This window comes from Lonchura striata, chromosome 4A (assembly GCF_050655825.1).
Source record: "Lonchura striata isolate lonStrDom1 chromosome 4A, ASM5065582v1, whole genome shotgun sequence".
NCBI classification, from domain to species: domain Eukaryota; kingdom Metazoa; phylum Chordata; class Aves; order Passeriformes; family Estrildidae; genus Lonchura; species Lonchura striata.
In genome coordinates, this window is record NC_140742.1 from 15,779,830 (window position 1) to 15,801,568 (window position 21,739).

Consider the following 21,739-nt stretch of genomic DNA (forward strand, 5'->3'; position numbering starts at 1 on the left):
AGGTGAGGAAGTGAGGGAAAAGGGAAAGGAGGAAGAAGAGCTAATTAGGGGAAAAGGGCTGAGTAAAGAAGAGATGAGTGATGGGGGAAAGGGTCTCTCCCTGTGCATGTGATCCAAAAAAATGCACAAAATACAGCTTATCTGGGATCTCCCAAAGCTTTGGTGCGTGTAACATCTCTTCGGGACATTTTTCTCAACCAACAATAAAACCAGCAGCATTCTTTGACATGCTCCTCCCAAATGTGCATGTTGGACCCACACACAGCCTCTGGCACCTCCTGATAAGAAGTGTTGGATGTTTGCAGCCACCAAGGCCACGAGCTATGGGGGCAGAATCTCCTTTCTGTACCAGTTGGCCTGAACACCACATCCAGCACTGACACTGCTCAAGGTCTGTCCTGGTGTCAGCTGGGCTAGTGTTGATTTTGTCACTCTGTTGGTAGTTTTCAGATGCTCCAGGGAGGTTTGGTCTGTGCAGAAGATGGGATTTCCAAAAGAAGACATCCCTGTGCCACCATGGGAGCTGAGTGCCAGGATGGGTTTGCTTCCACTCAGTCACCACCAGCACATTTCATACCCTTTATATATTTATTTATTTGATTTAATGTGAAATAACCTGGTCAAGATTCGTCCCCACAAGCAGCAGAATCCCAAGAGAAATAAGACCTTTTTGTGAAAGAAAATGTACGACCTCATCCGTCATGTAGGAAAAAAAATCTGTGTGTAGGTGACCTTTCTCCACAAATACCAGGAAGATTTGCCTCTTTGAATAATTCATTTGTTTTTTATTCACGGGGGGTAGGTCAGCAATTCTTCAAAGCTCAGATCAATACAAGTTATAAAGCATAACATTTTTATAATAGCTGCAGGTTCCTTTGGGGTGATACATGTCTTTAAGCGGAAAAACCTCTCCTGTCAGGGAGTTGTACACAGTCAGAAGGTTCCTTCTTAGTCTCCTTTCCTTCAGGTTGAGCCCCTTTCCCAGCTCCTTCAGCTGCTCTCAACACAAACAAAAATTCACATGGGGGATCAGGGTAATCACAGGATTTTAGGAGAAGCTTGGTTTTCAGCAATTCTTGGCTGTGAGGATGGGGAAGCCCAGAGAAGCTGTGGCTGCCCCTGGATCCCTGGAAGTGTCCAAGGCCAGGCTGGATGGAGCTTGGTTCCTGCCTTGAACTTTAAAATAGATGAACTTTAAGGATTCTCTAGTTCTATGGCTCCTAATGCTTTCCATGAGGAAACTACATCTGGACCCTTTGAGAACACCTGACTTTCAGGTTTCACTATTCAGCATTCCCAACCTCTCAGCTCTGAGTGAAGGGCTAAAATGACACAATTCTGATTTTACTGAGTGCAGCATCTGCTGGAAGTTCAATGTTGTTAGGGAGCATTTGGGCTGTGAATAATCTACAGCAAAGCCCTGGTGAGGGGGGAAAGTGTGATTTCAGCTGAGCAGAGCTCTTTGTCAGGAGAGGGAATGGAGATGCCCCTGCTCTGGCACAGGACACCTGCCCTCAGAGCCCAAGTTAAACACCAGGGGAAGGACACTTATCTCCCCAAACAGGCAGCAGCCACAAGTGCTGCTGCAGCATCCTCAGGGAAGAGGCAGGAAGGGGAATTAAAGCTGACACACAATTAGAATAGAGTTTGCAAGTGCTCCTGGAATCCTGGAGAAAGCAAATGGAAATCAGGCAGAAGCTATTTCTAGGCTGAATTTGGGGGTGAAAGACACAGAAATAGGCTTTTGCTAAGGACTAAATTCAAATCCTCCCAAGAATCCAAATTTAGAGTTTAAGGCTCCCGGTGTTTGTGTGCCAGCTCGCACAGCCTGGCTGCACAAGGGAAAGAAATACAAATATCATCAGGTGAGACTCATGGCAGTTAGCTGGGATGAACCTGAGGAGCTGTGCCTGACTCCCAGCTTCGGGAGCACTCGGACTCTTCATGCAGCTAAAGCCAGGCTGGAGGGCTCAGCACCTCTGGAAAATGTTATCTTTGCCTTATCTCGTTCCCATCACTCTTATCTGGTGCAGGTGACAGCATCAACCAGCAGGTGCTGAACTCATCCACGGCCACGGGGCAGCGAGAGGGAAAAGAACTCGAGGAAAGCGGCAGCAGGAATTCTGCAATCTCGGCCAGTCAGGAGCTGCGGTATTCCCAGGCGTGCCGCCGGGCACGGGCTGCATTCCCAGCTCCGCGGTGCCCTGCAAGCACACAAAGAGCGGCTGAGCACGGGCTGATGCGACCTTGGAGGTGGTTGGGGATGGTCATCTCACCAGTCAGATGCCATTAGCAGGTACGGGGAGCAGCGAGGCAGAGCCCCTTCCCTGTGCCGGGAGGCATTGGGAGCACACGAGGTCTCCCAGCCCCAGCACAGCAACTCTGGTGGCTGCCATGGCACCTCCTGCTCCTTCCAGATAATCAGACAAAACCGAGCCGTGTCCAACCCGCTGCTGTCGATCTCTTGGAATGTACAACTCTACCCGAAGGTTTTCACCTCAAAGGATCTTTTTGTAAAGGATTAGCTGCACCCGCTGCCGAGGAGCTGTGGCCCTGTCAGGGGAATGTCACAGCTCCGAACCGCCCGCAGTGCCTGCACGGGGTCAGCCCAGGACACAGAGAGGAACCTTTAACTGCCTTCCGTGGAGACTCTCCACCTCCCAGGGGCATTTCTGTCATCACTCAAGCCAGCCTTTGCCTGTCACCCCCAGGAAGCCACCACAGCTTCTTTGCCACCGAGATTCTGGCTCCAACCAACACCCCCGGGACAGTGTGAGTGAGTTTCCAGCTAATGCTGCAGCAAGGTCACTGCTTCCCACTGAACACCCCAGGAAGATCCCTGCCTGGTCACCCTGGGAATGTGAGGGTTAAATGCCCTTCACCAGTGAACTCTGAGCTCTCACCCAGCCATCCCCCTGGGAATGGCTTTGGAAAGGGGTCCTGGAAACCCACCTAGAAGAGCTTCTCGTAGCACTTGTCACAGTGGACAATGTCGCGGTGGATGAATATTTTATCCAGCAGCTCTCCCATTGCTTTGTGGCAAATTCCACACTGCCAAAGGGAAAACAAGGAGGTTGGACAATGGCCAAAACCCCACGCAGGAACAGCAGAAGGGAGGGGGCAGAGGTCTCTGCACTGTTCTATTGAAAGGTGAGGATGCAACCTTTGAGGCTGCACTTTCCTACAATGGCCAAATGTCCTTGCAGCCCTCTTCCTCCCACATTCCCCATCCCTCCTCCTCCCACCCTCCCCACATCCCCACACACTTTCCTTGGAAACCCTGCAGGGTTTGAGAATTCAGCCACCTCCACTAGAGCACAAAGCAGCAAGTCTGCCCCAAGGACAGTGGGGCAAGGACATGAGGGTGTTCTGATGGTGCTGCCAATAATAAAGAATTCTCCTTGTTCTAACATTTATTCAAGGACCTTCCGGGGACACCTGTGACTGCCAGACTGTTTTTGTCCGAATTTGAGGTAAGGATTTGGCAACACCCCATGTATACCTCTGAAAGCCTGGGGATGGAATTTGCAGGAAGATCCCTGCTCCCAGCCCTGCCATTCCCAGCAGACAGGCACTGGGGCTTACCCTGAAGCAGTACTCATGGCAGTGGATGTTCAGGTGCTCTATGATGATCTTGGGGCAGTCTCGGATCTCCCGGCCACAGTAGCTGCACAGGGGCTCGCTGGACCTGGGAAGAACAGGGCAGTGGATTCCTCTGGGATGCTCTGGTTCCAGTCCCAGCACTGGTGCCAGGGTTTATTTATCCCAGCCATCAGCAACCTGCTCCCACAGGTGTGACTGTGTGAGTGACAGAACAAGGGACTGTGCTGTCCCAGGGGTGCCCCCACAGTAGATCTCAGAATCCTACAGTTCTGGAATCATGGAATGCTTTGGGTTGGAAGGAACCTTAAAGCTCATCCAGTTCCAACCCCTGCCATGGCAGGGACACCTTCCACTATCCCAGGCTGCTCCAGCCTGGCCTTGGACACTTCCAGGGATCCAGGGGCAGCCCCAGCTTCTCTGGGGATCCTGTGCCAGGGCCTGCCCACCCTCCCAGAGGAGAATTTCTTCCCACTATCCCATCTAACCCTTCCTCAGTCAGTGAGAAGGCATTCCCTTTTGTCCTGTCACTCCAGGCCCTTGGAAATAATCCCTTTCTATTTTTCTTGCAGGGTCCCTTCAGGCACTGGAAGGTCACAATTAGGTTACCATAAAGCTTCTCAGCTCCAGACTAAACACCCAAATTCCCTCAGCCTTTCCTCACAGGTAATGTGCTCCATCCCTCTGATCACCTTGGTGGCCTGCTCCAGACTCTGATTTGGAATCGCTGTATTTCCATTTAATGTGCTGCTGTTCTGCAAACACACTGCAGTGTGTTCAAAAAGCAAACCCTTACAATAATTTCTGATTGGGACCTGCCCAAGGCAGCCCTGCCCTGTCCTACCTGTGCAGGGGAGCACTGGACAGGTAACTGTGGTGGCTGTAGCTGCTTCTCCCCAGATCACTCAAATCCACAAGGCTGCCACTGTGGAAGGAAGGAGGCAGATATCAGCACTTGGCAGTGATATGTGGGAAGAGAATTTTGGATGGAGTCATAATCCAATGATTTGAAATATCCTGGCTACCTGTTCCTTGGGGAGAAGGTCCTCAAAGTGCCTTCCCAGGACACAAAGTGAAACCTTGAAGTACCCCCGAGAGGACTCTCCAGGCAAAACTCCCCTGGCCTCACAAGGGCTCCATGTTTACATCTGGCCCCTACAAATACCAGCTTTTCACTGCTAAAACTCCAAATCCTGCACTATCCTGCAGGAAAAGGCACAGAGCACATCCCTGGTTTCATCCCTCATCCAGCTGAGTGTTCCCTCTCTGCCTGAGTTTCCTGGATATCCTAGCTTATTTTTGGCTGCTGACAGGAGCTTTGCTGAGCTCTGGGACAGGCTGGAGATTTAGAGAGTGTAATCAGCTCCCCCAGGGATGCCAGCAGAGAGCTAAGGGAGGATAATGCTTGCAGGGAGCATCAAACTGGTGTGAACTGGTGCCACAACACTGTGAGGATGATGTGCGTGGGGCCAAATTCTGCTCTTGTCACACTGGGGCCAGTGTGGAGCAGCTTCACTTGAGCAGAACTCAAGGGACTGAAGATTTAAGATTGAAAATGGTGCAATTTAACTTTTTTTAATTCATATAATGACGTTTTTCCAATGAGAGCCCTCACTTTCCACATTCTCCTCATGCATTCCAGTCATTGTTTACAGGTGCACGGTGAAGCCTCCCTGTCCCCTGGGAGCAGTGGGACACAGTCCTGCTGTCACCAGCACAGCAGGAGGAGAGGGCAGGACCCCACAGAGCAGAACCCACCCTCCCAATAAACCCCCCAGGCTGATCAGCTCCAGCTGCTCCCTCCAGGTGGGCTGTGTGAGGTGGCAAAGCCAGCTGCTGGGCTCTGCACGCTGTGTGACACACGGAGTGACACCCGGCAGGGACACCCGGCAGGGACACCGGGTGTCCCCAACACTCCGTACCTGCCGTGGCGTGGCAAGGCTGCAAAGCCGCCGGTGTTCACGTACTCCTTGACAAAGAGGATCCCTCTCCTGGGAAAACGGGAAGCATTTGCATGAGAAAAGAGCCGGGCAGGGACCGTGTGTGCTCCGGACACGGAACGCGTGCGGGACAGGCTCGGAGCAGGATGCTGTTCTGGAATAAATCCTGCATATCCAGCAATTGTTGCTAAATAACAACTCCTCTAATTACGCCACCAAAACAAATCGAGTTAATTGGAAAGAATGGGATGGATAATGTAACCCTTTCATCCAGTTACGGGTTTGAGGGATAAGTCTTTCCCAGCTCCCATCAGGATTAGGCACACAATGGGCACTCCCAGCTCCCCCTCACCACCGAGCCCTGTGGCACAGCGCTGCTTCCAGGGGCTGCTCTGCCTCTGGATTATCTCCAGTGCATTCAGCCAGTGTTAAACTGCTGCTGCTTGGTTGGGGATGCTTTTACCTCCCTTGCATATTCCTGCCTTTTTCCAATCCCAGCTCCAGAATTCCATGTCCCACCCTGGTGCAGCTCTGTGCAGGCTGAGGGGAGCCCTGTGCCCCACACCCTGCAGCCCTGACAGGAATTAATCAGCCTTTTTCCATGGTGCATTTCCACTGCTGCCTAAAAGCTGGGATTAATCCTCTCTTCTTACACTAAGACTTGTCATGGCTAAGGAGAGAAACCTCTTTTTTTTCCTTAAACTGAGCACGGGCTCTTTCTACGTCATGGAGTCATGGAATCATTAATGTTGAAAAAGACATTTAAGATCATCAAATCCAACCATCAATTAGTGCCACCACCATGGTCACCATTAAACCATGCTCCCAAGTGTCACATCCGCACATTTTCTGGACACTTCCACCACCAACCTCAACCCCCTCTGGCCCAGCCTGAGGCTGTTCCCTCTCCTCCTGTCCCTGTTCCCTGGAGCAGAGCCCGACCCCCCGGCTGTCCCCTCCTGTCAGGAGCTGTGCAGAGCCAGAAGAGCCCCTCTAAGCCTCCTTTTCTCCAGGCTGAGCCCCTTCCCAGCTCACTCAGAAGCTCCTAGGGCTCCAATCCCCTTCCCCAGCTCCATTCCCTTCCCTGGACACGCTCCAGCCCCTCAGGGTCAGCTTTGTCCTTAGGGGCCCAGAGCTGACCCCTGGATTCCACGTGGGACCTCAGCAGTGCCCAGCAGCGAGACAATCACTGCCCTGACCCTGCTGGCCACAGTGGGTGACACCAGCCAGGTGCCAAAGCTGGAATTCCTCACAAGCAGGATGAGGGAATTTTGCCCCCTCGGTTGTTTACCCGGCAGTGCTGGAGTCAGGCTGGTACCCAGAGCTGTGGTGGGAGCTGCAGAGCCTCTCACTGGAACTGGAGAGGAGCCTGTGGAGAGAGGAAAAAGTCTGTGAGCCATGGCAAGATCCAAACTGGCAGCCACTGCTTGGAGGGCAGATGGACAGCACAGCCCTTTGCCAGACCTTGTCATGGACCAAACCAATCCCTTTCTCCTTCTGCCTCTGCCACAGGACAGAACTGCTTCCCTGTAGAAGGGATTTGGGGAAGTCTCACTTGTAGAGCCATGAGCCAGAAGATCTAATGAGATCTTCCTGTGAGGATGGGCTGAGTGAGTGAGAGCCTGATTGGGAGCAGCCACGGGGATAAAGGGCCCAGGAGGAACTGCAGGAGATGGGAACATTCCCAAGGCCAATAGAACTGTCCCCAACTCAGTAATTTGAATGAAGAATGCAACAAAACTATGGAAAACAGCTCTGTCCATCCACTCAGCAATGAGATCTGCAATGAGGCTGACCTTCCCTAGAGCCAGCCCAAGGATCTTGTGCCTCCCCTTCACCTCCACAACTACTCCTTGTTACAGATCAATCCCTCAGCCTTGCCCTGGTGGCTGCATGGAGCATCAGATAGCACATGGGTGCCAGGAGGCACTGCAGGGGCCCAGGATAATGGTATTTCATACCTCCTGCCCCTTCCAACAGCCTTCTTCTGGGAGCAGTTCTGTCATTTATCCATTGACATTCTGGGGACAGTGACCCCCTCTCATTGCTGTGATCTCTGTTTTCCTGTAGCAAAGGCCAGTTCCCAGCCAGGAACCAGCTCCCCATTCTCCTGTCCCTCTCTTCTGGCCTCCCATACAGTGAAAAATCTCCAGACCCTGTGCTAGGCATCTCTAGCTAGGAATGGTTTAAGAGCTGGTCTGTGCCTCTGGATCATGCATCCACTCCCTGGAATACAATCCTCCTTCTCTCAGCTCTTGGCTTTGCCTGCTAGCTCCTATGTCATAAATTTCTGGGAAAATGCCCCTCGGAGCCCTTGTGACTCCCCATTTACCTGGAGCTGTTGGAGTTTAAGCTGTCCATGTAGAATGGCACCCTGTGGCTTCTCTGGGACATGGTGGGATCTCTGGGAAGGGAGTCGTGGCTGGGGACAGGAAGTGGAACAATCTCAAGCTCTGAGTTTGGGCACCTGAGGGATCCTCAGACAGGGTGGGAATCTCAGCTGGAATCTCCCTGCTGGGCACTGACCCCTCCCACAGCACACCCAACACCTGCTCACCGCCAGGGAATCAGCAAATGGATCAGGACGCTGAGTAATTGTGGCACTGGGGAGTTGCTTGGTTTGGGAAGCTGGGATCCCAGCCCTGGACTCACCGTCCTGCGGGGGGGCTGAAGTCCCCGTGCCCCCTGGCACTGTCATACCAGCTGCTCCTGGGGCTGCTCCCAGAATAAACGCTCCCTTTGGGATCCGGGCTGGGCCTGCCGAAGGGACACAAAGCCCTGAGCACACAGCAGCAGGAATCTCTGCAGTGCCCACGCTGGGCTCACAGTCACTGCCAGGTTCTGGCACTGCCCTGGCACAGCAGTGTGATCCCTGTCCCTGAAAGTGCCCAGGAAATGTGTGGATGGGGCACTTGAGGCTGTGGCTTGGTGCTGACCATGTCACACAGCTGATGATCACAGAGGCCTTTTCCAGCCATGAGGACTCCATGATTCCATCGTGCATTCCCCCATGCTCTGCCTGTTTTTGTGCTCCACAGGGACAGCAGGGACCAAACCCAACACCTGAGCAAAGCCAAAGCATTCCCAAACAGATTGCCTGGAGAAGCTGTGGCTGATCCATTCTTGGAAGTGTCCAAGGCCAGGCTGGCTGGGGCTTGGAGCAGCTTGGGATAGTACTAAGTGTCCCATGCCAGCAGCTTTCCCTGTCTCTGCATCCTAAACCCTTCACCCCCAAACCCTCATCCCCAAACCCGTCCCCAGATCCCCACCTCCTGGTGTTGAACACCTGGCTGTCCACGTAGCCTGGAATCCTGTGGCTGGGCACGGAGCCTCCGAAGGATTGGCGCTCCTGGAACAGGGGCACGGCAGGCTGGGACTCAGGGGCACTGGGGGCACTCTCCTGGGAGCTGAAGTCAGACCTGCTGAAGAATTTAAACCAGTGTGACCATAAAGCCAAGGGGTGTCTGCTCTGAGCAGCTCACACGAGTGCTCAGGGTCTGCTGAGGGTAGATCCTGCCACTTCCTACAGGGAGCAGAGAGAAATGGGGCACCATGGTGTTAACAGAACCACAGGATCAGGGAATTCCAGAATCCCAGAATGGTTTGGGTTGGGAGGACCTCCAAGTTCATCCCAATTTTTCCCCAGCCATGGCAGGGACACCTTCCACTGTCCCAGGCTGCTCCAAGCAAAGTGTACAGTGGCTTTGAGCACTGCCAGGGATCCAGGGGCAGCCACAGCTGCTCTGGGCACGCTGTGCCAGGGCCTGCCCACCCTGCCAAGGGACAATTCCTAATTTCCCAAATCCCATCTATCCCTGCCCTGTGGCAGTGGGAGCCATTCCCTGTGTCCTGTCCCTCCATCCCCTGTCCCTAGCCCCTCTCCAGCTCTCCTGGAGCCCCTCAGGCCCTGCAGGGCTCTGAGCTCTCCCTGGAGCTTCTCCTCTCCAGGGGAGCACCCCCAGCTCTCCCAGCCTGGCTCCAGAGGGGCTCCAGGCTCAGAGCAGCTCTGTGGCTTCCTCTGGACTCTCTCCAGCAGCTCCAGGTCCTTCTGATGCTGAACTGTAACAATTCCTGTGGGAGATCCTGCAGGGCTGTGCTCCTTCCAGGGGGAAAGGTGGCACTGGCAGAGCCTGTATTGGTTCCTGAATTCCCCAAGCCAGGGAATGAGCATTTGGATGCCTTGGGCAGGCCAGGAAGGAGACCTGGAGGTCTGTGAGGGATGTCCTGGTCCCTCAGCTCCGTACCTGTCCCGGTGTGGCTCAGACTCGTTTGCATGTGGAATCTCTGGAGCTGGGATGCTGCTTCCTTCCAGAACAGAGCTGGACCTGCCAAGACATGAGACCTTTACAGTCTGTGGAAGCACCCTGAGCACAGAATTCCTGTGGGACGGAGATGCAGCCCCTGGAAAATCTCCTGCCTCAAGGGGAAAAAAAAAAGTGCAATATCTCTGCATGGAAATGTGCCAGATCATGGAATCACAGAATTGTTTAGGTTGGAAAAGCCCTCTAAGATCATCAAATGCAACCACCCAGCACTAACCCAAATTCTCAAATAACTCAAAGTGATGTGAAAAAAAACAAGATGGAAAATCCAGAACTCTTAAAAAGCAGGTCTGAAAAGAAGGACCCCAACCACGGCTCCTTTAGTGCCTTCTCCAGAGCCCCCTGCAGCAAATTCCCCACATCCTCCCACCAGGAAAAGCAGTCCCCTGATCACTCTTGCCTTCTTGCAGTGGTCTCCTCACTCTGCACACAGGATGACATTCCCATGTCCCTGTCCCTGCTCCCAGCAGTGTCCTGGGAGCGCAGCTCAGACCTGGGGAGAAGAACACTCTGGTCACCCTCTGACTCCAAGGTGTTCTCACTGACACACCTGGGAGGGAGCCTCAATTCTTCCCATTGAGGAGGAAAACACGGACAAAAGAAAGGAATTCAGTCCGTAAAGTCCTCCCATGTGGACACCCAGCCCTGAAGTTCAAAACCAGACCCAGTGTTACTGTGGAGCCCAATGCCAAATTTTATTGCTTATTGTCTCTCCCTAGATACCCTTTTCTCCCAAATTTAAAGTCTAGGAAGCAATTCCTGGCAGTCCAGCTGGACAGGGTTTGATTGCTCCAGCTAAGGATGATCTTTTTGCCCAGGTTTTCCTATAAAACCATGGTAAAATGTTCATCCAGCAGAAGCAGCACTAGAATCAGGCACAAGAAGTCCTCAGATTGGCACTAGAGGAGGTTTAGGTTGGATATTGGGAAAAATTTCTTCATGGAAAGGGTTGTGATTTCCTGGAAAAGTTCAGGAAATGTGTGGATGTGACACTTGAGGACACAGGTTAGTGCTGAGCATGGTGATGGTGCTGGCTGATGCTTGGACTTGATCCAAGAGGTCCTTTCCAACCTGAGCAATTCCAGGATTCTATGAAAAGGAGAACCTGGGAGAATATTTATCAGAAGGGGGGAAGATGCCCAAGGAATGCCCCCTCATCCCACAGGAAAAGGCAGGGGAATATCCAATTCCTTACCCAGCCCTGCTGGGCTCAGTGGGATCCTTCAGTCTGGGGGGCTCTGGGGGGGTGTCATGACCAAGAGCTCTTTGGCCCCTCTCAGTGAGGCTGGCTGAGTCCAGAAACCTAAACCAGAGATCCAGGATTGGGAAAATCCATGCTGGGATGGGCAGAAACCCATTCCCTGGAGAGGAGCAGGAGCCAGTTTGGCCAGAGTAATTTCAAACATCCCAGATCACTGACCCCAAACATCCTGGATCACCAACCCCAGACATCCCAGATCTCCGACCCCAGACATCCCAGTGCCCCCAGTCCAAACCTTGTCTCATCCCAGTATGGCTGGTGGTGGGATGGGCCCTCAGGATTCGTGGAGCTGCTCCTCTCCTCATAGTCCAGGACAGAGCTGGAAACCAGAGCAACACTCATCACATTCCTAAAACCTGGCACCGGGACCCTGGCACTGCTCTGCTCAGCAGGCCAGGCTTGTGCCAGCCTGCACTGGCTTTTCCCTGGGACAGCCCATGTCCCTGTGTCACAGCTGCTCCCAGCTCCCTGCTGCTGCTCCAGCATCCCTGGATTATCAGGGAATTGAAAGGGAATGACTGAGCCCCACTGAGAGCACAAGAGGAGGAAAAATCTGCAGTGCTTGGCTGCTCTCAGAGGAGATAGGGGGGATACAACACAAAGCTCTTGGTTTATTTAAACCTCAGTTGTTTCCATCCTTGGGAAAACAGCAGGAGAAGGAGCCTCTTTCTGTGCCTGCCCATTCAGGTTTCCCTTAATCCTCAGGGCTGCTCCTACACCCACTAAACTCACCCTGCTCTTACCTTTTAAAGGAATATTCTGTGTCCTCAATACGCACAGGGGTTCTCTCAGTGGGACAAAAAGGGACATCAGGCTGCAAGGATGACCTAGCAAAAAAATGGGGAATTTAGAGCTTCCAAAAATCCCCAGGGGATTTGTTTGGAACAGCAACACTGTACTTTGTATGAGACCAGGAAACAGGAAAGAATTGTCTCAGAGAATTGATTTTCCCTCAGAAAAACCCATTTCCATCCTAAGCAAGAGAAGGAGAGGCTGCTGGTGGAACTGAGGTGGTTACTGGGATTAAATTCCCACATATCTCAGAATTCCCTGTCCTGTCCCAGCATGGAGCACCTGGACAAAGCACAACAGGAGTAACTTTGGAGAAGACATTCCTACATCACCAGCAGCAGCTCCAGGCCATGGAATCCTCCTCACATCAGCTCAGGGGGCTGAATTCATTTCATAGAATCCAGGAATCATGGAAAGGTTTGGGTTGGAAGACCTTAAAGCTCATCCAGTCCCACCCCCTGCCATGGGCAGGGACACCTTCCACTGTCCCAGGGTGCTCCAAGCCCTGTCCAACCTGGCACTGAAACCTGCTCACCTCAATACCTTTTTTGGGCCAATACAGGGAAACGAATCCCAAAATAATGGACAAGGGAGGGAGCAGCTCCAGGGAGATCAGTGCTGCCAATTCCTCCCTGACCTTGCACCCCTGGCAATGTCAGGGGAGCAAAGGCTCTAAACTCCTGTGGGATGGAGGCACTAAAGGCAGTGCTAACGCTGCTGGATCTGCTCCCAGCATCCCAGGGGCTGGACAATCCCTCTGGGAGCATCGAGTCCAGCATGTGACCACCATGTCCCCAGCCCAGAGCACTGAGTGCCACATCCAGGCATTCCTTGGACACCTCCAGGGATGGGGACTCCAGACCTCCTTGGGCAGCCCCTTCCAATGCCTGACCACCCTTTCCATGAAGAAATTCCTCCTGAATTCCCAGGCTGCTTCTCTGGGAAGGAGTTATGTAACAGTGAACAGAACGATGCTGTTCCCACTGTTTACCCACACAGGATTCCCCTTTTCCAGTTGCTTTGTTGCCCAGTTTGGATTCTAATCCCAGCTCTACTATGGACAAGTTGCTTATTCCCAGCCCAGCTCCCTCTGGAAGCAGAGGTGCCAGCCCCAGGCCCTGTGCAGGGTCACACCTGATGTCCCCCTGGGAGGGCTCGGAGGGACGGAGCAGCTTCTCCGGAGCATCCCCAGGCGTGTGCCAGAAACCAGAGCCAGACCTGGAAGAGAAGGGGGTTGGTCCCAGCAGGAGGAGAACACCAAGAAGTAAAAATATCCACCACAAGGTTTTCCTGGCTCCAGTGGAACAGTCTTTCCCTCCCTCCTGCTTAGCCATGGGAATTTCCTGAAGGGCTGAGCCCCAGATCCAACCCACTTGTCCTTGTGTGAGGAAAGCAGCTGGAAGAGCCCAGGCCTTTTGAGCTGCTGGGTCAGGCCCAGCTGCCTCTGCAAGGGCTGCTCCCTGGGCTCATCCACAGGACAGTCCCGGGTCAGGAGAAACACCCCCCCTCAAATCTAAAATGAAGGAGAAAAAAAGAATTTTCCACTTACTCTGATGGGTAAAACCCATTCTTAGCTTCTGTGTGCTCAGGAAAACTGGAAAAGAGAGACACAACTTGAGGAATGTTCCACAGTGACTTTCCCATGCATTTCACAGAGGAGAGAGCAGTTCTGCAAAGCCCACATGGAATCTGTTTCTCCATCAGTAAATATCCAAGATTCCAGCCAGCCCCAGAACAGCAGTTTATGGATTGTGCAGTGCCCAAGTCAGGGATCCCACAGTGACTCTACCTTCCATTCATGGAAACCCTGGTGGCTCTGGGGGCCCCTTCATCCCATGGGAACCTCTCAGGCTTTTCCTTCACAGCTTTGTCACTAGAAAAAAAAAAAAAAGGAAAATTCTAGTGAAAGTGAGACTTGTCAGCATTTGTAATGTATCATCCTAGAGAACTCTGCTGCTATTTGGTTGGGGAACAAAATGGGGTTAAATCTTTCCATCAGGATGGGCAGGGCAGCATTCCTGAGCCCAGTGGGTGTGACTGCACATCATGGAACCGTGGCCCAAGACCAGCAGGAGCCACCAGCCAGCAAGGACCAGCACAGCCCCTGGAGCTGGGACAGCTCCAGGGAATGGCAGTGGGAGGCAAAGGGAGCAGCAAAATCAAGGGAAATGCAGGGAGTGGAGTGTTCAGGGAGTGGAGTGTTCAGGGAGCAGAATCCCAGAGCAGTGAGGGAAGGGAGGAGATCTCTGCCAGGCTGCAGCTTTGCCAGCAGATGCTGCTCTTGGAGTGACACCAGGAGCAGGGAGCTGCTGCTCCCGAGCAAATCCAGGGTCAGCAGCACAGAGCAGCCCCTGCCCGTTCCTTACCCATCTCCATGCTGGGACCCCGTTTCCAAGGGGAATTTCCCATGCAGGGCCTGTCTGTCCTCACCATTCCTGCAGGGAAAACAGCAGGAGTGTGAGGGAGGGGGATGAGGAGCCACAGGAGCTGCACAGGAAGAGCTGCAGGTCTGGATTCTGATTCCCAGCACAGGGCTGGGCGATGTTCAACCTTTGGCAGGCCCTCAGCTTCCATCTGGGAATGTTTCCTCCCAGGTGTTTTTGCCCCTTCCCTGGAATTCCCTGTGTGGTGTTTGCTGTTCTGTGTCGGAGGATTTTGTGTCTCCAGGGAATCCCCCCAGGCAGAGCTGAATTCCCCATCCTGCCCTCAGGGGATCCTGAGGCTGCTGCAGGGCCTCCAGACTCACCTGCTCTCAGCAGAAATGGAAATATTCCCCAAAGTGTCACTCAGGGATGGGGATGTTTGGCTCCTGCTGCCTGGCTCGGGGCTGCAAGAGAAGACAAGGGACAAAATTGTCATTCCTGGTCAAACCAGCTCCAGCTGCAGCAAATCTACCCTGCACTGGAGTGTTCCTTATGGGAATGAACAAAATGGGAATGAATCATCATTCTTCTCAATCCATTCACTGGCAAAGTCATCTTCTCAGAAGCAATTTTAAATTAAAAACACAGATTTTGCCACTTTCTACAGTGGCACACCAGTAAAACCACCAGCACAAGGGCAGCAGCCTGTGTGCAGTGAGAACTATTCCACCTTTTGTATACACCAGGCATGGATTCAGTCCAAAACCTTGGAAAGCAACTCAAAATGATTCCCTTATACCTGTTTGGAAAGAAAGGGGCTTGGAGCAACCTGGGACAGTAGAAGATGTCCCTGCCCATAGGGTGGGACTGGGTGGGTTTTAAAATCCTTCCAACCCAAAGCAGTCCAGGATTCTACATTTGGGTTTTTTCCTTTTGGGTTTTGAGCCCTTCAATCAGGATATTGCCAGATCCTGCCACGGATTTCAGCCATAAAACCTTTATTAAGAGCTCTCTGCATCCAGGAAGGGTTTCCCTTGAAAGATGGATTTGGTTCCTCCCCTTTCCCAGAGTGGTGCCCACAGAGGTCTCTGACCTTCAGCCCAAACTGTCCCACCCATCCTGGCTGTGCTGGAACTCTCACCTGGAGGAAGAGGCTGCTGCTGCCTTTGGCTCATCCCAGGAAGACACAGGGCTGGTTTTTCTTAGCCCATTAGCACTGACAAAAAAAAAAAAAAAAAATTAATAAATCAACAAAACATTAACTCAGGTGTTTTTTAGGTGCTTCTCCCATGGGAGCACAAATGCTGCTTTGTGCCCACAGCTCCTGTGCTGCTTCCTGAGCAGTGTCCCTGTGCTCTGTGGCACTGCTGTCACTCACATCTGCCTTTCTGCTCGGGTTTAGAAACTGATTTTTTCCCATTTATCCCAGCTGGAGCTGTTTCTATCCCCATTGTTTCCTGGGAGGTCTCCTCTGCAAACTCTCCACGTTTGGTTGTGTTTGATAAATGCAGTTATCCCCAGAGCTGGCAAAGCCCTGGAATCAGACATCCCACCCTGAGGAATGAGTACCTGCTGCTCTCCGGAGCAAACCTGGCTGAACCCGGCACGGTCGGACTCCTCCTCTGCTGTCCTTCCTCCTCTTCTATCTCAATTCTTCCCACAGGGAGAAAGAGACAAATGGCACATCATTTCCTCTTTTCTGCAGCTTTCCAGGCAGTTTATCCCTGTTTTCCCCCAGCCATGTTTTCCCTGTTTCTTGACCAGGTTATTGCTGCTGCTCCTGCTGAGCATCCCAAGGGGCAGAATGCAGCCAGGCCAGTGGGATTTTTCCACACACCTGAGTTTTTAGACTCCCGAGTGTGTGAATAGGAAAAACAGAAATTTCCACAGATATTGAAGGGTTTGATCTGGAGCCTTGGGAGAAGCTTGGATTGATGTAAAAATACAATATACAGATATTAAGCAGAAAAATAACAAACTTCTGTTCCTATAGTTGTATGTAAGAATATATCTGAAGTAAGTAAGAAACTGTATTGGGTGTGATGGTAAAGGGTTTATAGTGTAGTAATATAATTGTATAGACTAAGCTGAGAGTTTAGATGTTGTAATAGAAGCATCTGTGTGCATGGGAGACAGAAGCCCATTAGGCAAAAGTATAAGCAAAATTAAATAAAAGTGATAAGTTAGAAAGGCAAACTAAACCTTGAAACTTGTGTTCATTAAATCAGAAAGTTCTACATTGTCTTGTAACAAAGAACTTGTGACTACTCTTGAGCTATGGCCGACTACTTACTACTTTAAAATCTCACAGCCTCTGAGACTGATGTTTATCTGAGCAATAAATTGTTCTTAGCTCAAAAATAGTCCCATCCCTTCATTACTGACAGTGACAACAGTACCAGAGGGAGCCTTGGGCACGTTTCCCTGTCCCACTGACAGCTCTAGGAGGGAATGCCTGAGGAGCATTCTCCTGGCTGGCTGGAGCAGCTTCCCAGGAAACAGGGAGGCTGTGGCTGAGTCTCCCCAGGTTCAGGCTGTCCATAACCCAAAGCACCATCAGGATTGCATTCCCAGTTTTTCCAACACTCTTTCTCCCCCAAAAAAACCCCAAAAAACCCAGTAGGATCCAACCCCCAGCATCCTTTTTCAAGGAATTGTTCTTCCTCTGCTGTGAAACTCCCAGGATCTGCTATCCCAGCCTGGTACTTGCACCCAGCCCAGCAGTGCTCCCCAAGGTCCAGCACCTACCTCTTGGCAAACAGGGGTGGGAATTCCTGTGTTGGGCTGCTGTGAAGGAAGGATTAAGGAGCAGTTAAAGGATGGGAGGGAAAGACACTCCCTGGGCAGGGGCAGAGCCCCCCAGGACCCGGCCCCAGGTGTGCAAGGTCCTGTCACCCCTCTGGGCAGAGCTGGCTCCAAGCAGGGGTGTCAGACCAATGAAATAATGCAACAAAACTGCAGAGAGCAGCTGAAGGACTGAGGCTGAAAATGGGACTCTTGGTTGCCTTAGGGAATTAGGGACTCCTATGGATTTTCTTTTCTGGAAGTTTCATTCCTCTCAATAAGGAATACTTGGGGGATTTCCCAGTTCTGCAGAAACCTGCAGATACCATGGAATCATGGAAAGGTTTGGGTTGGAAGGACCTTCAAGACTTTCCAGCCCCACCCCTGCCATGGCAGGGACACCTCCCAGTGTCCCAGGCTGGTCCCAGCCTGTGTCCAGCCTGGCCTTGGGCACTGCCAGGGATCCAGGGGCAGCCCCAGCTGCTCTGGGCACGCTGTGCCAGGGCCTGCCCACCCTCACAGGAAACAATTCCCAATTCCCAATGTCCCATCCATCCCTGCCCTGTGGCAGTGGGAGCCATTCCCTGTGTCCTGTCCCTCCATCCCCTGTCCCCAGCCCCTCTCCAGCTCTCCTGGAGCCCCTCAGGCCCTGCAGGGCTCTGAGCTCTCCCTGGAGCTTCTCCTCCCCAGGGGAGCACCCCCAGCTCTGCCAGCCTGGCTCCAGAGGGGCTCCAGCCCTGGAGCAGCTCTGGAGGTGATGAAGGCCCAGCCAAGCCCCCATCAGAATCCCTGTCCCTGATTCAGGCACAGCTGGAAGGGAAAGCTCCTGCTGTGGGATGATGGGCAAATATCCCATCCCATGCCATCCCATCCCATCCCATCCCATCCCATCCCATCCCATCCCATGCCATCCCATGCCATCCCATGCCATCCCATGCCATGCCAGCCCATCCCATCCCATCGGGATGTGCTGGAGCAGGGCTGATGGCCCAGCCCTGGCTCCCAGCAGCACAGCGAGGATGACATCAGGGATTTTCAGGCATTGAGGCTTGAGCACCCCCAGCTCTTTCCTTGTAGCGAAGAAGCTCCAGCCCTTGCAGCACCCGTGGCCTGTCCTGCTGTGTTGGAGAGGCTCCCTCCAGCTCCAGCAGCCCTTCCCTGGCTCCTGTGCCATTGCCACCCTCTGGAACTCACCCGTTGCTCTTCTTGGCCGCGGACAGGACGTAGGCGCGCTCGCGGCCGGCCGAGCGCCGCAGGACGCTGTTGGCAGCCTCCGTCCTGGAGGGGAGGGGGACAGCAAGGGACGGGTCACACCCTGCTCATCCCAGTGCTCCCGCCTGCCTGCAGCCTTGGACGGGCAGGAAAAACCCACTGGAGGCTGGGCTAACCCTGAACCAGCTCCTGCGCTCTGGGGAGCAGATTGCATGGAACCGTGGAATGGGTAAGGTTGGAAAAGGTCTTTAAAATCTGTCGGAGTCCAGGACATCCCTCTGGCTGCCTCCAGACCCTGGCAGGGGACTCAGAGACCCTGACACGAAGTCAAAAACATCCGTGGCTTCAATTTTAGCCAGTGAGAAAAACTGCCAATTTTATATGAGGAATTACAAGCCACAAGGGTTTGAGTAGTGTGGTAGTTGGATTAACACAGGGTGAAAAAGTAGAATTTTGGTGTTTTTAGAATGGGAATCAGGGGTACAAGATAGAGGGATTTGGGCATGTCCTGGCCTTTTTCTCCTTATTCTTCCCTCCATGTCTTGCTGTGATGGTGACACTTTTCCCTTGGTTTAAGGTAGGGACACACTGTCTAACATAAATGACAGATATTGGCACGTTATTGTAAACATAGCACACGCAGCTTTTAGTATAAAATGTAAACACTGCCCTAAGGGCAGACAGAATGCCATGGCCGACCTGCTGGGCAGAGCTCAGCAGGCAGAGAAAGAATGTGATAGATAAGGCAAAATAATCAACCTTGAGAAACCAATCCTACACATTCAGACTCCTTCTTTGGCTGCACAGGCTGGGAAATGAGGACTTTTACAATCTTGGGGTCATCCTGACACCCAGACCCTGAGAAAAATCACCCAGTCCAAGCATCAGCCAGCACCACCACCATGGTCACCATAACACACGTCCTCAAGTGCCACAGCCAGAGGCTTTTTAAAACACTTCCAGGGATGGGGATTCCACCACTGCCCTGGGCAGCTGTGCCAGGCCTGGACCATCCACTGCAGACCTGGACTGCTGCAATACTGCATTCCATGGACAGAAAAATGGGATATGGATTCTGTGGCTGACACACTCCATGGAGTCTCTGCACTGACCTGGGTACTACCATGTGTCCCAAGAGAAGGGATCACTGCCAGGGATCCAGGGGCAGCCACAGCTGCTCTGGGAACCCTGTTCCAGGGCCTGCTCACCCTCACAGGAACAATTCCATCCCAATATTCCATCCCTCCCTGCCCTCTGGCAGTGGGAAGTCAGAAATTCCCTGCGTCCTGTCCCTCCATCCCTTATCCAACGTCCCTCTCCAGCTCTTTAGTGGTTGGACCCCAGGGGACAAAGACCAAGTTTTCCTTTGTACAAGCCTTGTGGCTGAGGAAAAGGGTCCTCAGAAATTCCACCAAAAGCAACGAGGCTGAAGCCAGAGAGACCAGACCTGTTCCTGTTCCTGTTCCCCACCCCTGGCAGTGCCAAGGCCAGGCTGGACAGGGCTGGGAGCAGCCTGGGGCAGTGGAAGATGTCTCTGCCCATGGCAGGGGTGGCACTGGATGGGCTTTGAGGTCTCTTCCACCCAAACCATTCCGGGATGATTCTCTGATCCTATTCCCAGTAGGAGAAGGACAGCCCTGCCTGGAGCTGACCTCGGGTGCCAGTCCTGGAGTGATCCCGGGGCGCACCCACAGTGGGGGGAGCCGGGCTCCTCCCTCCTGCCTGTTTGTGCATCTCCATCTTCCCCACGGACACAAGGCAGCCCAGGGATCCCACAGCCCTCCCAGCTGCCTGGGAAATTGGGCCGAGCTGTCAGGCTGGATCACGTCAGGATTTTAACGCCGTTCTGCTGGGAGCACGCTGGCCCCTGGGCAGAGCGGGGCTCGGGGCAGGGAGAGCTGTGATTATCCTCGGACTGCACCCAGCCCTGAGCCCTGCCTGGATCCACCAAGCCTCCAGGATGGAACAGAACTGGTCACTGTCCCTGCAGGTGCCTCCAGGCCTCACCTCTTCTTGTGCTCATCCGGGGAAAAAGGCACATCCTCCTCCTCCCCGTCAGCGGATTTCTGCCGGACGTTGTACGGAGCTCTGGGGAGGGAGGGAAGGGAGAGCCAGGGTCAGGGAATTGCTGCTCTGCCTGGGGCAGAGACAGCAGGAGCCAAACAGAACCCAAGGGACTGCTTCAGAGCCTGGAAGACACCTGTATTTTCCATAGGGGTGCACATGGCCCTGAAGGACCTTTGAGGCCCCAGCCCCATTTGGGATCAGAGCCATGCTCTGGGACACAAAAAGCTGGGCAGGAAACACCCACAGTGCTGCCCTGCCTTTCTCCAAGCTTCAGGAAAGCTCCAAACCCAGTTCCCAAGCTTCACCCTCCATTCCTGCCTGGTGATAAAATCCCCTTCGTGCAAAGGCCAGTGTCAGCTCAAGGAGCACCTCCTGGCCCACAGAGAGGTGGCCCTGGGAACCCCTGCAGCGTCCATTGGGAGCTCTGGAAGCTCCAGGGGCATTCCCAGGGTTCACACTGAGCAGGGACAGGAGGAGCTGCTCCCTTTTCCCACTCACAGTTTCTTGTAGTCCTCTGTGGTCATCCTGTATCCGGAGGGGGAGCGGCTCTGTCCCTTCAGGGAAGTGCTGGGGGGACACAAACCACGCCTGGGAATGTGACCTTCCCATCCCTCCCCAGGGGAGCTCCACAGGGAGGGGGACAACAGCATCACCCCAAATATCCCCACGCTGATTGCAGGGAATGCTGCTCAGCTGGAGGGCAGCATCTGCCTCCTTTTCAGGAGGGGACAGGGGGACACACTCGTACTTTTTCTGTGCTTGGCTGGAAGGTGAAGAATCCGTCGTGGACGAGCTTTTATCGATGGTCCTGGTGAACACCCCCCTGGGGAGGGAAGGGACATCTTACATTTTTGGCTGGAAAATGTTTGGAGCCAAGTTCAAACCAGCAGTGAAACAACAGGGCTGGCTCCTGACCCTGAGCACTGGGATGTTCCCAGCTGAGAGAAGCCAGGAGGGAACATTTGCTGCCCCTGATCCAGTTCTCCTCCCCCTGCAGCCCAGATCTCTCCCATTCCATACCCACCTGATGAGGTATCCGGACTGGGGCTTGGAGGCAGAGGACCTGTGCAAAGAACAGACATTAGGGAGTAAAATACACAGGGAAAACAACAGCAGCAGCACCAGGATTGAAGGGGAATGTCCACATGCATGTCAAACCAAAAATCCAGCTAAGCAGGCCTGGAGGGATCCCACAGCTGGAGGGATGTTTTCAAATGAATAATCAACAGAACAAGGTCTATAAATTATTTTTTTATAGGGAAAATTAATTTTAGAGTGAGCCAATTAATATTAGCCATGTGTTGTCTGTGTTCTCTAGCCCAGGTTGGTGGCACAGGAGAGGGAAATCAGACGTGATGCAGATCCTGATGATTTTGTCACTGGAGAGCAACAGCTGCA

The 21,739-nt window shown here is 53.1% G+C and overlaps 1 protein-coding gene and 1 long non-coding RNA gene across 18 annotated transcripts in view; one reads left to right on the top strand and one right to left on the bottom strand.

Moving 5' to 3' along the window:
* Nucleotides 1-756: 756 nt before the first annotated feature.
* Nucleotides 757-21,739, bottom strand: part of ZNF185 (zinc finger protein 185 with LIM domain) — a 31,194-nt gene continuing 10,211 nt past the window's right edge. For 3 of the 17 annotated variants that reach the window (XM_085570759.1, XM_085570757.1, XM_085570758.1), the window contains exons 5-31: nucleotides 21,366-21,404; nucleotides 21,090-21,164; nucleotides 20,840-20,908; nucleotides 20,282-20,362; nucleotides 18,257-18,340; nucleotides 17,027-17,065; nucleotides 15,848-15,931; nucleotides 15,420-15,494; nucleotides 14,662-14,742; nucleotides 14,282-14,350; nucleotides 13,705-13,788; nucleotides 13,465-13,509; nucleotides 13,050-13,133; nucleotides 11,867-11,950; nucleotides 11,359-11,442; nucleotides 11,058-11,165; nucleotides 10,263-10,355; nucleotides 9,785-9,865; nucleotides 8,810-8,962; nucleotides 8,193-8,297; nucleotides 7,873-7,962; nucleotides 6,832-6,909; nucleotides 5,523-5,591; nucleotides 4,445-4,525; nucleotides 3,586-3,688; nucleotides 2,953-3,051; nucleotides 757-2,204 (exon numbers count right to left, since the gene is read on the bottom strand). In XM_085570759.1, the coding sequence (XP_085426885.1) occupies nucleotides 2,953-3,051; nucleotides 3,586-3,688; nucleotides 4,445-4,525; nucleotides 5,523-5,591; nucleotides 6,832-6,909; nucleotides 7,873-7,962; nucleotides 8,193-8,297; nucleotides 8,810-8,962; nucleotides 9,785-9,865; nucleotides 10,263-10,355; nucleotides 11,058-11,165; nucleotides 11,359-11,442; nucleotides 11,867-11,950; nucleotides 13,050-13,133; nucleotides 13,465-13,509; nucleotides 13,705-13,788; nucleotides 14,282-14,350; nucleotides 14,662-14,742; nucleotides 15,420-15,494; nucleotides 15,848-15,931; nucleotides 17,027-17,065; nucleotides 18,257-18,340; nucleotides 20,282-20,362; nucleotides 20,840-20,908; nucleotides 21,090-21,164; nucleotides 21,366-21,404 (2,137 nt within the window). In that variant the 3' untranslated portion in view covers nucleotides 757-2,204. The remainder of the gene's footprint in view (nucleotides 2,205-2,952; nucleotides 3,052-3,585; nucleotides 3,689-4,444; nucleotides 4,526-5,522; nucleotides 5,592-6,831; nucleotides 6,910-7,872; nucleotides 7,963-8,192; nucleotides 8,298-8,809; nucleotides 8,963-9,784; nucleotides 9,866-10,262; nucleotides 10,356-11,057; nucleotides 11,166-11,358; nucleotides 11,443-11,866; nucleotides 11,951-13,049; nucleotides 13,134-13,464; nucleotides 13,510-13,704; nucleotides 13,789-14,281; nucleotides 14,351-14,661; nucleotides 14,743-15,419; nucleotides 15,495-15,847; nucleotides 15,932-17,026; nucleotides 17,066-18,256; nucleotides 18,341-20,281; nucleotides 20,363-20,839; nucleotides 20,909-21,089; nucleotides 21,165-21,365; nucleotides 21,405-21,739) is intronic. The other 14 variants (XM_085570765.1, XM_085570763.1, XM_085570764.1 and 11 more) reach the window with 11 other exon arrangements.
* LOC146763297 (uncharacterized) lies at nucleotides 2,203-8,815 on the top strand. Its single transcript, XR_014952470.1, has 3 exons — nucleotides 2,203-3,150; nucleotides 3,423-3,473; nucleotides 4,173-8,815. It is a non-coding gene; the product is annotated as an uncharacterized LOC146763297 (long non-coding RNA).